The sequence below is a fragment of the Calonectris borealis genome, chromosome 13 (assembly GCF_964195595.1).
Source record: "Calonectris borealis chromosome 13, bCalBor7.hap1.2, whole genome shotgun sequence".
NCBI lineage: Eukaryota > Metazoa > Chordata > Aves > Procellariiformes > Procellariidae > Calonectris > Calonectris borealis.
Genome location: NC_134324.1, coordinates 174,768 through 192,459, shown reverse-complemented (window position 1 = coordinate 192,459; position 17,692 = coordinate 174,768). Strand labels below are relative to the sequence as shown.

General features: G+C 46.5%; 1 protein-coding gene across 1 annotated transcript in view; it reads right to left on the bottom strand.

Moving 5' to 3' along the window:
- MSN (moesin) overlaps positions 1-16,941 on the bottom strand; it is a 47,420-nt gene extending 30,479 nt beyond the window's left edge. The window contains exon 1 of the mRNA XM_075161859.1: positions 16,824-16,941. Within this exon, the coding sequence (XP_075017960.1) occupies positions 16,824-16,835 (12 nt within the window). The 5' untranslated portion in view covers positions 16,836-16,941. The remainder of the gene's footprint in view (positions 1-16,823) is intronic.
- Between the last annotated feature and the right edge of the window lie 751 nt (positions 16,942-17,692).

The window sequence follows — 17,692 nt, the reverse complement described above, 5'->3', positions numbered from 1 at the left end:
GTATATGCCTAGTATGGCCTCTGCACCCTAATAGTAGGGTTGGTAGTTGTACTTCACATGTCTGAGCTTACCCACATCCCTAGCTAAAGGTCTTCAACTTAAAGGCAGTCAGCGGGGCAGTGGGCGCGTTTGAAACGCCAGCAGTGGTACAGGTGACCTTCCTCGCAGCTATTCTGTGCCCCTCCGAGGCGATCCTATTCACAGGTTACAAACAAGTATTTTGTGCCTCCCCCCAAACTGTACACCACACACCAGTGTTACGATCCTGGCTGCTCCTGCAGTACCTTAAGCAGAAAAACAGTTCCAACACTCCCCACCACCACTGGAAGCATTTCAGGTTTTCTGAGAAGACTCTTAGAGGGCAGCTTTTCCCCCACCCCTAAACTTGCCCTAGTCTAATTCTTCCCTCCCCAGCTTCACTCCAAGGCAGGGCATTTCCCAGTACTGTTTAACAGCTGCAAAGACCCAGTTCAAGGGGTTAAGCAGACAAGCCTGGTAGCCAATTTCCAGGCAGCCAATGAGCTTTCCAAACCTAGCATCCAGTCGATGTCTGCCAAAATTACAAGCAGCTATTTTGCTGGAAGGGGCTCAAAACAAGATCAAGACAGGATGCTAACAAGACAGGTGTGAGCTGCATAGAGGCACCGCATACACTGTAAGTACCTGAGGTTCGTGAGCTCATAGAATAGATGCTCATTCCCTATGTAAAGGTCTCTAAGTTCACCTGCAGTTAAGAATTGTTTTAGAGGTAGCTTGGAATTGAGGGCAAATAAAAAAAGCTATGCTCAGACGCTCGGCTTACCATTCAAGAGCCTTTCCACAGGGAAGCCAGAACGAAGATAACTGCTGTGACTGAGCTTCCTTCCAAAGGATTTACATGTTTGGAGGAACAAGTCAGAAGCATGCTTATCTGTTTCACAGGCTTCTCTGTTCTTCAACCAAGAGACACCTAGCATTTCAGCCCACTGGCAATGAGAGGGGCAGCTGAACACAGGGCTGCCTGTTCCCTTGCTCAGACTTCCAAAGCACTGCCTGGGTGTGGCACGTCGAGTTCTTGGCCAGCTCACAGCTCTCACTGACTATCTGAACAATAGCCAGACTTCTAGGAGCTAGAACACAGCCTTACTGTGGGATCTGACTGCCCAGACTATGAGCCATCCCTCCAAATATAACTGCAGGCACAGTCAAGTGTGAGGTAAAGCTGTTTCATCATCCTGTGATTTTCAGTTTTATCATTTCCAGTGTGCTAGAAAAATCCTGCAACTTCCTCTCGGAACAGGGTCTCATTTAGGCTGGCTGCCTTTTTGTATCTATTTAGGTCATGGTTCCCTAAAATGCAGGATTTCCCTGAAACAGCTCAGTTCTACACTTCTTTTTAATATTCAGTTTCCCCACCCAGATTTGCTTCCCTCGCCACCAACCTATTTTAGGTTTTAAATAGCTCTGTTGGGACTGTACATAGTTTATAAGAGACCAGCTTGAGATTGCTGAACTACCTTTTGTTATTTTAAGCTCCATCTAGTTCAAGCACTTGAGCTTTCCTAATACAGAGGGGAGTAGCTACACCACCAGGATACACAAGGCCCCGTGTCCCAAACGGCTCCCAAACGGGCGCAGAGCTGCTCGGGGAGCCGCAGAGCGCGGTGCCAGCGCAGGCAGGGTGTGGTCCCACCACCACGGCCAACCATCCCAAACGGCCTGCACCCTCCCGCTGCCTTCTTTGGGTTCCTATTAGCACTCCATGACTACGCCACAAGCAGGACCAAAGAATGAGTCAGGCTGAGAATAACTCATCTGGTATTTTTTCCAGCAGAACCATTTCATTGGTCCCATTCACGTCATTTACTCAGAGGCACCGCTACTGGCACAGATTACAGGAAGAGGGAAGGGTAAGATGGCTTTTTGGGTACAGTTGGACAAGATAGGCCAAGCTATTGAACCACTTCTTATTCCTCGCTCCCAGGCACTCCTGCTTTATCCTTTGCCGTAGCTCTGATACTGAACCCCCAGTGAGATTTATCCCTCTTCAAGCCACATATGCACATGCCATTAACCCAGTTTTCTGCTGAGCTAGCAGAACAGAACTGATGCACTATTGAGTTGGACTATCCGAGGCAGTGCAAGGCAGGAACACGCAGATGGGAGCAAAACTTTACAGTGGCAGCAAACCATCAAAGTTCTCAAACATGCAACCAAGTTGATCTAGTTCATTAAAGGCTGCAATTAAATGCACACTCTTGAGTTCACACTCATACACCTCTTGAAATACATTGTTTGAAATTGGGCTATTTGAAAAGAATGCCTGATAAACTTCAGTTATCACTTGAGACCTAGGTGCATGCATGAAGATGTTGCTAAATGCCCAGGAATCCCCGTGGTCAAGTAAGATCTATTAACGTGTCTTCCTTTTAAATACAGGTCCATCATATGCCACCCTTACAATGCACAGAATTAAGGGTAGATGATAGCTGGACATTCTATAGATCAGGCAGACATCATGAGACCAAGCAGTCAAAAACCAGCCACAGTAGAGGGTATCACTTTAGAGGGTATCACTTAGACTGTTTCAGATGCAAAAATAAATAACATTCTGCATCAGGTAGCCTTTCACAGAAGGCCTGACTAAACTGAAGAAAAAAAAAAACACAAAACAGATTTTTTTTTTTTAAATATAAGAAAACACTTAATTACTCCCTCCACTCCAGAGTATTTCTTCTTTAATCTTTCAGGGTGTTCTCACAAAGTCTATTAAAAAAAAAAGTTACAGCTACCTGAACATAATTTGTATCTGGTGGACTTGAGTTAAAGGCTGTAGCTGTCTTTACAGTTTTACAGAGAGACAGTCACAATTTAAAGAACAGAATGAAGCCTTAGACTTCCAGTGACTGCTACAGAGTCAAGCTATTCCCAGTTTGCTACCGGGCTGCACGTTCTGAAACAGTGCTATAAGCATTGCTAAGCAGCAGCTGTCAATGCATCAGTAACATACTGCCTCAGGACTCTCGCAGCTTAACATCATCTTCGGGCCTATGCTAGCTTCCTGTGGGCAAGCGTTTTTAGAATACTGCCTGGACATAACCAGAGACACCCTGCATAGATCAACTGTACCAGCAAACACAACAGATAAGATAGCTGTACTCACAAGTAACTGGGCTCATATTAAGTGTTCCTTAAAAAAGGGTTTACTTTTGATAGTTTTTAATCATTATACTTGACTAGCTCTTTTACTTTCTCCCTGTCTCTGCACTCCAGAAGATGACGTTAAGAACTTTGAGGCACCTACACAATACTTTGCAAGTTCCAGTACTTTCCAAGTTATCTTTGTCAAGAACTATTGTCCCACTGTAACAAAAACAAGACCCTGAACAATCCAATCTAACTTAGAAAATGATCCAACTTGGAAATTGGCCTTGCTCTGAGCATGGGATTGGACCAGATGACTTCCAGGGTTCTCTCTCAGCTTAACTTTTTCAGTAATTCTACAAGACTGCAGAGGCTGTTGGGGAGCTTAAACATTTATAATGCTCATGGTGGAAACTGACTTCTTGTATCAAGCAGGCAGGAGCATCTCCTTACATGATTTGCAGTTTCAGTATTTAGATCCTTTAAACCTCCTCTACAAACAGAGATGTTATGGACTATCTTTATGCAGCCAAACATACAGATAAGCTGAACTCTCAGTGGTCCTCCTGAAGCTGGAGGTCAAAACTGAGAAACACAACTGAGTAGTAGGAAGAGAAGTAGCCAGATGCCGAGTACATCTCCTGTGTAAGTCAACATACATGCAAACATAACTTACAAAAGCAAACAGCAAAACTTACTAGACTAACCAGAGGCAGGGAGTCTGCAAAGCAATCTGCTGCAAGAAACATTCAAAAGTCAACTTGAGAGCTTAGCTCTTATTCAGACCTGCTGTGTAGGGTTGCTTTTTGCTATGTTTTCAGGTTTTTTCCATATGCTAAGGAACAGCAGCATAGGATTTGCAGGCATTAATTCAACTTTGATCAAAGCCTGGGGCTCCTTCAATCTTCCTGCATGCAGAGACCTCACCCCCAACTGCACATCTCCAGAACACTAGGAGCAGTAAGAGCAGCTAACTGCTCTTGCTCAGGCTTGTGAAAACAGATAGATCCACATTAATGCAGCTAATAACCCATCTTTCTCTAAGGGAATGGCAGACCAATGAAATCACTTGGTTTACAAGACTGTCTAATCCCCTTAGCTCCAAATTATTTTCAAATCCTTCCAAACACTGCCAAATCAAAGCTGTCATTAGAATATTGTAAAAGCATTTCACTGGAAAGTCCTCTATGCCAAACTTTTCTGAGACCAAAGCATTTGCACATAGTCATTTGTAAAGAGATAAAGAAAAACTTGAAAGGACAGAGTAAGGCAGCACACAGTCAGTCCCAAGATACAACGGAAAGTCACTAAGATGCACCCCTCCTCCAAACTGAGGGAACCAGCTAACTGAGAAGCAAGCTATGATGCAGTGAATCTTAAATTTGAAATACCTTACAGGAATTTGAGGGATTCTATATAAAAAGAAGAGACACCCACCAACCAGCTTGTTTTGCAGTATGAATGAAAGACCCTTTCAAAGCTTAGCCATAGGAGAAGTGGCTGGTCACCTCCTCTGACTAAGCTATTTGGTGCTTAGTGGCAGAAGAGACTTTGCACAGCGGTGAGCCAAGTACAGAGCAAACAACAAAGCCTACATATTAAATTTGTCAGAACTGAAGCAGCAAAGGAGAAGCAGGACAGCCTTCTGTCAGATTTCTACTTGATCATCTAGCATTTGTCAGAACAAGCACTAAGATAGCATCGTATTTCCTGTGTATGACGCTGAAGCAAGTATTGTTCAGAACAGTTGATTGCTCTGATCTTTCGGCGATTTGGAAGTTACTTAGTCCTTCTATTTGCTCTATCTTTTGATACAGATATTCAAGACAGACACTACAGTGACATGTTCTTACAGCTGAAGATGCTGACATGTATCCTCATTCGAAAGAGATCTCTGCCCTATTCTGTTGGGTGCGCAAAGGGGTATTCAAACCGAGCATAATATGCCGCATTGCAGCTTGCAGCCAACCTTCAACTTGAGGTGTTAGTAACAAGCCACAGAGCAAGATAAAGCAAAAAAAAAAAAAACGAACACCAAAAACACAACACAACAAACTTGGGGGTTTTTGAGCTTTAACTTGCTTCCGCACGTATGGCTGTCACCACAACACCCTAGGTATACATTGTGCCCACCAGTGCAGAAGACATCAGGATCTATAAATTTCAGGTAGCTTAAAACACTTGCAGCAGCAAGTCCTTAAAAGAAGAGTAAGAAAATTCTGAGTCTTCAGGAACTTACTGCTAGAACTTACTGCTTCCCAGTCATGGCTGGGTCAGAATACCATCAGTTTCAGGCACAGCTTAGTGTTTTAAGCCAAAAAAATGATTACATCAGCAGGCAGTAAACACGTTTGGATTTTTTAACACCAAGTTCAGGTAACAGAGGCTCCTTGCTTGCTTTTTGGAGCAAAGGACTAACGTTATAGCAGCAAGGAAAGCCTGTCATCTCAGTATTCCAGGAAAGAGTAAGTTACAGTCCAGATCCCATAACAAAGGCAGCACAATGGGGCTGCAGGTTGGAGAACTAAGACACATTGCTTATTCGAGTATTTTCTTTGGTTTAGTGATAAAGTGGTTTATGGTGCTGAATAAGAACGCTGTCAAAGCCTACCACCTTCCAACCACGGACTCAGACCTTTCAGGTATTGTAAGTAATACTAGCCTTTTCTACCCCATTATTCAAGCTACTAGTAACCTTACAGCTTGAGGCAGCTCACAAAATGAGCAGTCATGTAACAGTTCATTCATACAGCAGCTTCTGGTTCTCTAGGAGATTGTGTATATTGCCTGGAACATAATCATTTTACTGCTCTCTGCTTCCTGTATTTCACCAATGCAAACAAATTCACATGTTGAGTGCTCCTTGGTGAAAAACACCAACACTGCAACAAAAATCCAATTGCTTACACAGCACGTTTTCAGAAACAGAAGAAAGGTTTCTCAGCTTGAGGTAAGCTCAGATCCTGATTTTTCACTAAGGATAACTGTAGCCACAGAAGCACGGAATACAGCCAGACACATCTCAGCTAAAGTTCTCATTATCTACCCAACAAAACAAATGAAGTGAACCAGTCCACTTTTTCAAAAGTCATTTTAAGTTTCTTTAATATATAGATATATGTAGGGGCAAATGAAATAACCAGATGTTAGCAAAATAGTTATTCATGCTTAGGCTTTTGATCTTGCCTCACAGAGCACAGGGTTACTTTAACAGTTGGTATGTAACATACAGTAATGAACGGTAAACTAGAAAAGCAACACCTTTCTTATGCATGCTGTGCAGTGTCTCCATTAATGAATGCTGACAAACAAAACAGTGGAACATATGAATATAATGAGTAATATTATCTAGTATCATCCCTAAAGGATGACTTTGGTTTTTAAAAAAAAAAAAAACAAAAAACAAAAAAACAACAACACACACCCCAAACCAAACTGTGTCACAATTTTGCATGGTGTTATTGCTTAGACAGTGTAGCTGAGACAATAGAATACTCACTATCAGCTACAACACAAGCAAGTTTCTTTCAACCCATCCAGCTTTCCAGGCAATTTTGCTTTCTTGATATAGAGTTACTAGAAGATCTGTTTTTGTGGTCAGATATTAACTAGATTAACCAAGTAATTGGGCACTGTTGAAAGGCATTTAAAGGACAATGCAATCATCAGGCACAGTCACCATGGCTTCACAAAGGGAAAATCCTAACTAATTTGATATCCTTCTACAATAAGGTCACCCACCTAATGAAGGGAAGGCAGTGGATGGAGTTTCTCTGGATTTTAGTAAAGATTTGGTATTGTCCCTCACAGTATCCTTCTGGACCAGTTGTCCAACTGTGAGATGAGCAGGTTCACAGCACACTGGGTGAAGAACTGGCTGGACAGCAGGGCTCAAAGGGCTGCAGTGAATGGGGCTACATCTGGCTGGTGACCAGTCACCAGCTGTGTTCCTCAGGGCTCAATCCTAGGGCGAGTGCTGTTCAATATATTTGTCAATGATCTGGATGCAGGAGTTGAATGCACCATTAGCAAGTTTACTGACAATACCGAACTGGGAAGTGCTATTGACTCTCTTGAGGGACATGAGGCCTTGCAGAGGGATCTAGACAGACTGGAGCATTGGGCAATCATCAACAGCATGACATTTAACAAGCATAAATGCCGGATTCTGCACCTGGGAGGAAGTGACACCGGGCACAAGTCTAAATTGGGAGAGGAGTGGCTGGAGAGCAGCCCTGCAGAAAGGGATCTGGGGGTGCTGGTGGGCAGCAGGCTCAACAGAAGTCAGCAGTGTGCCCGGGCAGCAAAACACATCCTGGGGTGCATCAAACACAGCGTGACCAGCCGGTCAAGAGCGGAGATTATCCCACTGTATTTAGTGTTGGTGCGGCCTCATCTGGAGCACTGTGTGCAGCGCTGGGCCCCACCATTTAAGGATGTTAAGGTGCTTGAACACGTCCAGAGGAGGGCAACCAAGCTGGTGACAGGGCTGGAAGGCATGTCCTCTGAGGACTCTGGGTTTGTCCCGTTTGGAGAGAAGGAGGCCGAGGGGCGACCTCATTGCTCTCCGCAGCTTCCTGGGGAGGGGACGTGGAGAGGGAGGTGCTGAGCGCTTCTCCCTGGGATCCAGGGACAGGACGCCTGGGAATGGCTCAAAGCTGCGTCAGGGGAGGATCAGACTTGGCATGAGGAAACATTTCTTTACCCGGAGGGTGGTCAAACACTGGAGCAGGCTCCCTGGAGAGAGGTGGTCGATGCCCCACGGCTGTCAGTGTTTAAGAGGCACTTGGACAATGCCCTTAGTAACATGCTTCAACTTTTGGTCAGCCCTGAAGTGGTCAGGCAGTTGGACTGGATGATCGTTGTATGTCCCTTCCAACTGAACTATTCTATTCTAAGTGGTGGACAGTCCTATCTATTTGTTTTAGAGCCCAAGAAAAAGATAAAAAACCACGACTTGTATATTGCAGGCATGTTGAACAGAAAGTAGTTTCATTACAGGACAAAATCCCTCAAAAGTTAAAAGCTCTTACTCATCCTAAGACAGAAAAACACTTTATCTCCTTTGAAGGAAGCTATAGAAACCAAGTTCACTAAGAACCTTTAACATTCCAGTTTCCACCTTTGGAAAGCTACTTTAACAACCTTGAAGTTGTATGTTCAAGATACAATATGAAAGCAAGAAGAAACTCACCAAGAAAATAAGTGAACATATCTGAAACTATATCCATGCCTCCAATATCCAACATGTTAGCAAATGAAAATCCTTGTTTAAAATAAGGGGAAAGGAAGGATGAGAGTGGAAGTTTTCTTTTAGTTTAAGTTCTAAATAGAATATCTTCATACAATTGAAATAAATATTAAGCATATTTATTATTACCCTTTTATGAGAAATTTTGATTTGCTGACCCTTTCTTGACCAATGGTCAGCATTACTTTGCTACCCCCCCCCCAAAAAAAAAAAAAAAGAAAAAGTGTATCTGGAGCACCCATTCTTAGTTTACCTGCGCAGATACAGCTTCTGCAAGAATCATCTCTTGCACGCAGGGAGGAAGCATTTCTGAAGATCTCTATACAAAGACTTCTATGCCATATGTCTCTTGCTAACTTGCAGATGAACAGGTCAACCACTCATTAAAGTGTCTGCTTAATGGATCAGGAAGTAAACCCTTACTTTTAATACAAATCCCTCCTTCTCTATCATTTCTAACTGGAACTCCAAGGTTGCCAGTGAGTTGTCATACTGATAGGACTAACAGGATTGTTTTCATATAAGAGGATGTATTGGACCACAAAGTATTGTGTGGGTTTTCTGTCACCACTTTTTTATTGGGCAACTTGATATTGCTTGAATCTGTCAGCAGTGGAACCGCCTTACTTCCTTACAGAGTGCCTTCAGAACCATTTGCTGCCATTCTGCAAATCCTGTGCATTATGATCATTTTAGGATGATAATCAAGTTCTGGATTTTAATAGAGGAAAAAAACACACAACCAGAACCCTCTTGTCCATCCAGCAGCCAGCCTGAAAAGACATTTAGTGTATTGAAGAAACAGATTTTTTTTTAATTCACTATTCCAGAATAGCATATTCAGAGGGTGAAAAAATTATACCTTATTATTCTTAGAGACATTATGAACAAAAAGCCACACCTCCAGCAGGTGAGGGATGTTGAGAGCCCTGACACTTCACCCTAATAATTTTAGCAGCTCATCTTTTGCACTGTAACCAAGCACAGAATTAATACCAGAGAGTCAAGTTCAGTACAGTTTAAAAGCTACGGCAAGGAAAGATTTAGCCCAGAATTCCACGCTTTATTAGCCTGCGTTACATAAAACCAAATACATTTATTAAATGGTGTGACTAAGTGATTGATCAGACTGCAATGGCAGATTTTTCCTATATTTAGTCACTTCCCCACCGTAACTAGGTCTCCAAATCCAGAGAGAAAAGAGGTTGTGAGTCATAAGGGCTTACCAAGGAGAAGACGACAAATCAGTCAGACGGACAAGAATGGCTCATGGCTGCAGGAAGTCATCAGTTTTGCTTTAAAAAGAAAATACCTGGGGAACATAGGAAGGCATACAATCGCAGAATAGCAGTTCTCCAATATGCTGCACGCAAGATTCTCTGACATCAACTTGGCCCCCTCCCCCCTCAAAAAAAAAAAAAGAAAAACCCACCAAGGTTTTACACTACTCACACTCCAGTACAGTGAAGTCTGTTCTCCTGAGTAGCCTTCTGCTAGGAAACAAACAAGTTGACCAAGAGTGCTAGAAACTTGCAAGAGAATATAGATCACTCTGGACCATGCATACCATGCCATTCTTATTCACTACTTCAGATATCCTCTATACAGAATCACCACTGGCAGGGAAAGGAGTCTGTCTCTTCCCCCTCTTAGTCCAACATAATTGCATGTTTCTCTCCAGAGCAGATCAGATTCGTAGCTTTTTCACTTATTCCTCCTTTAGGAGCACCCCTGTGCCTTTGTCTGTAGCTATTTGTCAACCAGCAATGGCCAAAGGGAGAGAAACCTAGCATGGCCAAACATTCCTATTTCTTAGCCTGGGAATGGGATGAGAACACAACATCGTTCCTTCATCTAAAGTTTGTATTTTTGAATAGGTTCCTCAGAACAACTACAGCTTCAGAGATGTTGGAACAACTAGGAAAAAGCATTTTGCAGGAGTCGCACCATTAAAAGCCTCTTCAAAGAGTATTTTCTCCCCATTGAATACAAGTTTAACAAGCTGCTATACGAAGACCAGGAATTTCTATTTGCCCCAGTACTCCGCTGGAGGGTCACACGTTCATACAAGTGAAGAAGATATCGTTTCATAGCTGCACAGGAAGGAAGCAGCAGTAGATCACCTACCTGTGTATCCACAGTTGCTGCAGCCATAATTGTCTCTTGTCAGTATAGGGCCCAAACATCTGCAATTTCAGGTTTTAAGCCTCCAAACAGTTGCAGCCGATCCTGTGGTTTTATAACCACCAGGCCTGCCAGTGACTGCCTCTTCATACATCCCTGCCAAGTATTTGCTACACTATCTTTTAAATATACAGTAAGAGTCAGCAGTAGCTACTGGAGTCAGAAGGGTGGGTTTTATGCCCACAACTTCCAAAACACTGGAATGCTCCACCTAGAAACAGCCATAGAAGTGTTAAAGAGAAGTTTGCCCAAAAAAGAAGCCTTCCATGAACCTAGAGTCTTCAGCCTGCTTTAGAAGTTTCAGATGGAATAAAAACAAACTCCTTTGATGCAGTATTATTGGCTACACTATGCAAATTCCTGCTGTTCCCAAACACCCCTAGGGAAAAAGCAAGCAATTAACTGGCTGCTTACTAGTGCTCTTAATTTACATCAGTTAATTGCCCTGGATTATTCCTGGGCAGGGAGGGATTTCCTCTTTTCCAATAGTGTCTGCAACAGCAGAGACTCCTCGCAGGGTGATGCTGATTTCTAGTGTAATCATTTAGCAGACAAACAAGACACCGGGCGGGGGGACACCCGGGTAGTGTTAGTTAGTGTTGAGACCTGGCACTCTTTTTCAAGCAGCCCCCACTGTAGTCCTCAGAACCGCGATTACACACAGATAACAGCTTTATTGTGCGAACCCAGGGAGGCCCTCCCGCCGCACGGAGGGGAAGTCAGCCAAGTAAGGTTGGTTGAGCCGCCCAAGCCAGGAAGGGGTCCAGGAGATGACGTACCCAGAGGAAGCTTTTAGTCAGCTTCCTTTGCAACCTGGAGCGGGGCCAGCGCTGCCTCTTCCCGAGGAGCTTCTCTGAGAAGTGTCCGTGGGTCAGCGAGGCCACACCAAGCCCAGCAGCTCGGGAAGGGTCCTGCTCCCCCCGCACGCCCAGCTTCGCAAGACGCGAAGACAGACGGCATTTGAACCATCCGGTTTCAGGACGTCAGCTGTCTTTCATGCAGCTGCTTAGGGACTTCAGTGAGCTCCGTGCAGGAGGATTTCACTTCAGACCAGACATTATACATAAAACAACTGAAACAAGGTGCCTCTGGAGGCAGTGATGCCACTTCCTGTCAAAAAAAGAAGTCCATATTAAGACATCTTTTGAACTATCCTCACGAGAAAAGCAAGAATTGCAAGTAACCTTCAGGGGTGATTAATCAGACGAGGCAGTCACCCCGAGGAAAGTGCTGCAACCCCTTGCAGGCCCAAGAGAGGGACTGCCTGTAAACGTTAAGGGGACAGGATATTCGCAAGAGGTGAGGGATGACCAACCCCTGATACTAGGCACTCTTTTCCCCATAGGATTCTTATAGCAGAAGAAGCAGATCTAGAGCTTTTCTTGGGCTCCTTTTATTGTGTGCACCTCACCAACCTGCCTCTTGCTCATCTGCCTCAAGCAAGAAATCAAGAGGTCAAAAAAGAAAGGAAGGATTCAACTAACGCGTTTAATCTAACATGTAGAACCTCTGGTATGATAAGCACTCTTAGGCCTAACGCTGTCACATTAGAGTTTTAAGAACTGGATCATGACTACCAATTCAGATCAGGCTCTCAGAACAGTTCTAGCTCACTACAGTCTGAAGCCACTATAGCGGATGTTTTCTGGACAACACTGCCAATTAGGTGAAAGGCTTGCCATAAAAGGGGGAAGCGAGATTTTACCAGTATATAAAAACAAAGTGAACGCTAGTTTATCAATGGTATTTAAACTCCCTGTTTAACTTTAACATAGAAGGCCCAGAAGTACCAAATAGAAGCTTTTGCTCACTATCAGGCTTAATTGCTTTATCTGCACAAGAGGTAAAACCTTGCTATTCTTGCAGAATCTAGGAACCAAGCTGATGAATACAATACAAGCTAGGGTGTAAAGGCCTTTCCTGGTTTGTAAAATCCCATGGTAGGTATAAAGCTACAGATAATTCATCGTATACCAGTCCAGTAGTTTACCTGGTTGCACTGTGGACTCAGCATGTTTTAGCTATTGTTGCTTCTGAAGTACAAAGTCATCTGAAATTCACCAACAGGGGCAACAGACTTCTGTATAAAGCAAGGTCTTTGAGGGCTCAAACACACCTTTTTACAGCAACTCCATGTATCTGATAGTGTTCGAAGAAAGGTACAACGCATTGAGTTTGCCTAACAAGCTAGTACCCATGTCACACCAAAGCCTGTCTAACTTTGATCAGTGCTGCCAAGCTTCCCAAGTAATACTGAGGGAGAGGAGGAGATATAACACCAAAGGGTTCGTCCTCAGATAAGACATAAGTCATCTGGAACGCTTCTAGCGTTCCTTCATAGCACAACAGGATCCAAACCCAGGGCATCAAAAGAAAAGTGTCCATCCATTACAAGTCATGGTTTCCATCACTGTCCACCCTTCCCCCTCAGCTTCCAAGACCTCTAGCAAATTCCACAAGAAAAAAAGGACCACCCAAACAAGTGTAGCACTCTGCTCATAGCTTCCATCTCATTGCAGTATTTGGTAGCAAGTAGCTACACATCAAGAAACTAATTATCCAGAGGATTCTCCTGAGACCTACCCCAGTCCCTCAGTTACCTTTCTTCCAACCAGATCTATGTCATTCCAGAGAACAAAGGGAGGTATGCTTCAAGGACCTTTGGAGTCCAACTGGGAATTGGGACCATCAATTTAAGCTAGAGTCCCTGAAGGCCCTAATGGCTATTGCTACACTGAGTTTTAGAAAGCATTAAGGGAAAGGCAACAGCAAAAAGGACTTTTTTAAAAAAAATCTTAAACAGCATCATAGAGCTGAGACCTATGAATTCCACTATTCTTTGTGCTGAAGGCTTCATGCTTGTCCAACTTGATCTTCTCTGTAGTAACACTTTGCCCTAGAAACCTGGACACTTATGTTCTGAACTTTGAGAGAAATGCTTAGTTCTGCTAATACAATAAGAGGAGTCCAAACTTTATTATGCCTTAGTTTGAAGCTTTCTGTATTCACAAGACTAGCTCTGATTAAACCCATTTCTCTACAAGTAAAGACTACGTTACCTAAAACAGAACTACTCAAGTACTAATGACAGGACAGTTGAATGCACATCTCATACACGACGATGCTCACAAGTTCAGCGGCCTATCCATTCATATAGGCACAAAGTAAGTACATTCATAGGCGAAATAGTTAATGAATCCTGACACAGAAACGTTGCTTTTTCTAACGGCTAAAAATACAGTAAAGTATTAGCCCATTGAATAGGCATGACTGGTACAAAAAAGGTCGCTTTCCCTCCCACTCCTCCAACTAAGATGGTTTTTGTAATACTAAAGCTCAAGTGATTAACTATGGGGCTTGGACTAGTCACCAACACGACACCTCATTCACTTCTATCAGGATTTGGAGCAGAGTGCGACTTCCCGCTCTGCCCAGCCTGAAGTGACTCGGTGGACTAGTCAGTAAGCATGAGATCGGAGCCTGCTCATGGCCCATAGACAGGCTTCTCACAACCGGGGGAGAGACTTCTCAGAGCTTGACAACGGCTTGCAAGAGGCGTTTTAGCATTCAACTCCTTCCACCCCTCTGCAGTACAAAGTGTGGGGGGAATTATATGCCCTCTTTGGTGTGCACTTTAACTGTTTACATCTTGCAAACTTTTCAGAAAAAAAACAATTATGAACCAGAGCTGGTTGCTTAACTACAAGATCACTCTAGATAAAACAGTGAAGCTTTCCTGTGGAGAGCACAGCAGAATCGGCATGCCAATCCACAATGGACTTTCTACGTAGCCTACAAGGCCTCCAGCACCCAAACCCCTGGATTGTGCAGACATTACACTTCACAACAGCAAATCATGTGCCACTAGTTCAAAGGTTACCAGAGTTAATCTTGGCTTCCTATTAATAGTGCACCAAAGCATAGTGCCACTTGTAGCAAATCTCGTGTAACAAAATGGCAATCTCTAGCTAGATGTGTTAACATTTAGCCTAGCTTAGCGAGGAGTAGGGACTCAGAACTCGACAGGTTTTGCTGCTCAAGCCACGCAGCAGCATGTTCTGTAAGCTTGGTGAGATGAATGATAAGAGCTACCAAACACTTTAGACACAAATGTTTTTCCTGCCCAGCCAGAACTGTTCCCTGGAACATTTCCTCCATCTGCCTTCTTCACAATGGATTTATTTTTGTGATGAAGCCCACATATAGCTACATCTAGCTGCTCAAGTTTCACCCACATTTGACCTTGATTGAGGAAAGTCACTTGCATTTTACTGTTTTGTTAATTAAGTAGCTATTAACAAGTCCTAAGCTAGCACACTAGTAGTCATGTTTCTTTCACATGAAGAACTGATTACACAGTTATGCCAGCATATCCTGTTCCTGCAAACCACAGCTCAAGAAATAATGTTTAAAATATTATTTCAGTTGGGTCTGCAACTAGGGCAGAAGAGGCAGGAAACCGAAGGCTGATAGAGCAGGAGGCCTGCAGCTCCGTACCTCAACAGGCACAAACATTTGAACCGCTTTCTGCGGAATCTGCGGTGTGCAATACACAGTGTCACAGCAAAGCACTTGCATTTCTTTATCTGTTCCAGTTTTTAAAAGCTCCAAAAGCAGAACTGCTCTGTCAGAACCAGAAAGCAGCAGCCTGAGAACGTGCATCCAGCCCAGGGTGTGTCTGCAGATAGAGCGGCTGCAGTGAGCACCGTCTGGCAAGTGCAGCGTCACAGCGTTTGGATTCAGCCTGCCAGTGGGAACCCTGCCTCAGAAGCGTCTCCACAACGTGTTCAGGATTTCTTGGCCGATTCACACTGAAAGAAGTCACTCATCACAACTGTAAACTCTCTGGCTAAAAGCTCTCAGCTGCCTTTTACACAGAAGTCCCTAACCTGAGCTACTTCTGCTAATCTTACTGAACTTGTTGCCTGTATTTTATTTTTTTTTTAGGAAGTAAATCTTCACTAATCATTGCTGATGTTTGAAGAAAGGCCTTTCTAAAGCTTCAGAAAATACTGTCTTAACCTTTAAATGGCTTGAGTTTGATGTCCTTTAAGATGCTGATGTTTAAAAAAAAAAAATCCAGCTATTGTCTCAGAGAGCTGGCATTTAAGACAGCAGGAAAAGCAGAAGTCAGTCAAACAGGCATTTTCTATCTATTTTAAAGGAACAAACTATCTGAAAAAAAAAATCAGGGTGGACTCCATTTCAACCTCCACTTGCATAGAGGTGGGTTTTTGTTTAGGGGTTTTTTTTTCCTCTCCTGTATGTAAACCACAGACTCCTAGCTTAAACATCAGATGTTCTTAGGCCATTTCAGATCACTCCCAGTGAGGAAACATCCAGAGCCTTCCAGCCTGCTCCTTCCTGTTTTATCAATGAAGGGCTAGGACCAATTCTTTTACTCCAACCAGGAGAAATTAAATGGAAAAACCCCATGCTCCTTATTAGTCACCGAACTCCTGCTGCGAGGAGAGTCAAGTACAGACTTGACCAGACTTTCTGAAGTACTAAGATCTCTCCAGCCAAGAAATACTTCGAGTCAAGCTGGGACAAGGCTCCCTAGCAACTCAAGCTGACTAATTACACGTTGTGAAAACCCCAGCTTCTCCTCTTCACAGAGCACGTGAGAGGCGGCCATAGAATTCTTTAATTCCCCACCAGGCTCTGGAGAGCTTCATCCAGCGCGCTCTCCCCAGCCGGGCGCACCCCGACCCCGCGGCGCTCAGGCGTGCGGGGCAGGCGCGGCTCCGCCGGACAGGGCGGAGAGGAGGGGCGGCCTCCGCAGGGCGCTGCCCCGCCGCCCTTAGCCGGCCACCCCCGGGGCGGCCGCGGCCCAGCGGAGCCCCGGCCCGGCCGCCGCCCCGCGCCCGGCCCGGCCCCTCGGCGGGGGTGCCGCGGCGGGAGCGCAAGATGGAGGGGCGGTCGGCGCCGCTCCCCCCCGCCCGCCGGGCGCCCCGCGCTCCCCAGGACTCCCGCCCGCCGCCTCTCCTCAGCCCCGCGGGGCGGCCGCCGGCGCCTCCCGGGCCCCGCCGCCCGCCGCGGCCGCTGCCGGCGGGGCGCCGGCGAGCCCAGGCGGGAAGAGCCCCCGGGCCGCGGGCAGCCGCGGCGCCGCCGTCCTCTCCCGCCGCGAGGCCCGGGCGCCGCCACACCCGCCCAGCCCCGCGCACCCGCCCCGGGCGCCAGCCCCGCTCGGCCGCCGCCGAGAGCCGCTCCCGCGGCGGGGCCCCCCCTCCGCGCCGCACCGCACCGCGCCGGCGGCACCCACCGTTTTCGGCATCTTTCCGGCGGACTGGGCTCGGCAGGTCGCTCCTCCTGCGCCGGTGGGGCTCTCCGCGGGCTCCGCGCTGCTTCTAACGGGACTCCGCGCCGCGCCCCTCCGCCCGCCCGCCCCGGCGCAAGCCCCGCCCCCGGCCCCGCCCCCCGGCCCGGCCCCGGCCCCGCTCCCGGCCGCCTCCGCCCGGCGCTGGAGCGGCGGCGCCCCCGCCCCGGCCTCCTCAGCGGGGCGCGGCCCGGCCCGGCCCGGCCCGGCCCTGCGGCGCGGCGGGGGGCGGCCGGGCCGGGCGTCGCCGCCGAGAGTCCGGAGGCCTCGCCGCGGGTGGAGGGCGAAGCGCTCGCGCCCACCCGTCGGAGCGGTCCCCTGCGCGGCGGCCCGGGAGCGGAGCGGCAGAGGCCCAGCGGGGCAAGGCCGGGGGGCACCCAGCGCCCCAGCGCGAGGTGCCGAGGGAGCCGAGAAAGCCGAGAAAGCCCCGAAGGCTGGCGGGTGTTGGCGTACCAGGTGTCCTCGCTAAAAGCATCATTTAAACAAATAACGCTATTTTAGGGAGGGATGGCGCCGTTCAGAGGAAGACCACGGCGCTGACGTGTGACAGAGGCCTTTGTCTCTCGTTCAGCCTGAGTCACCCACGCTTGGGGAGCAGCTCGGGGTGGTGCTCAGCAACAGCCCCCTCGGTCCTCGGCGCGTTCGGTGAGCGTGCTGCCGGGTGCAAGGTTTTCACAGCGGCATGTTCGCCTACCAAGCACCCATCCAGCTCCAGGTGCTCCAACAGCACGAGGGGCTGTGGCTCCCTGAAGCTTGGCAGGCAAACCACCTCCGCTCCCCAAGCCCTCTCGGGGGCCACCGCCATACTCACGTGA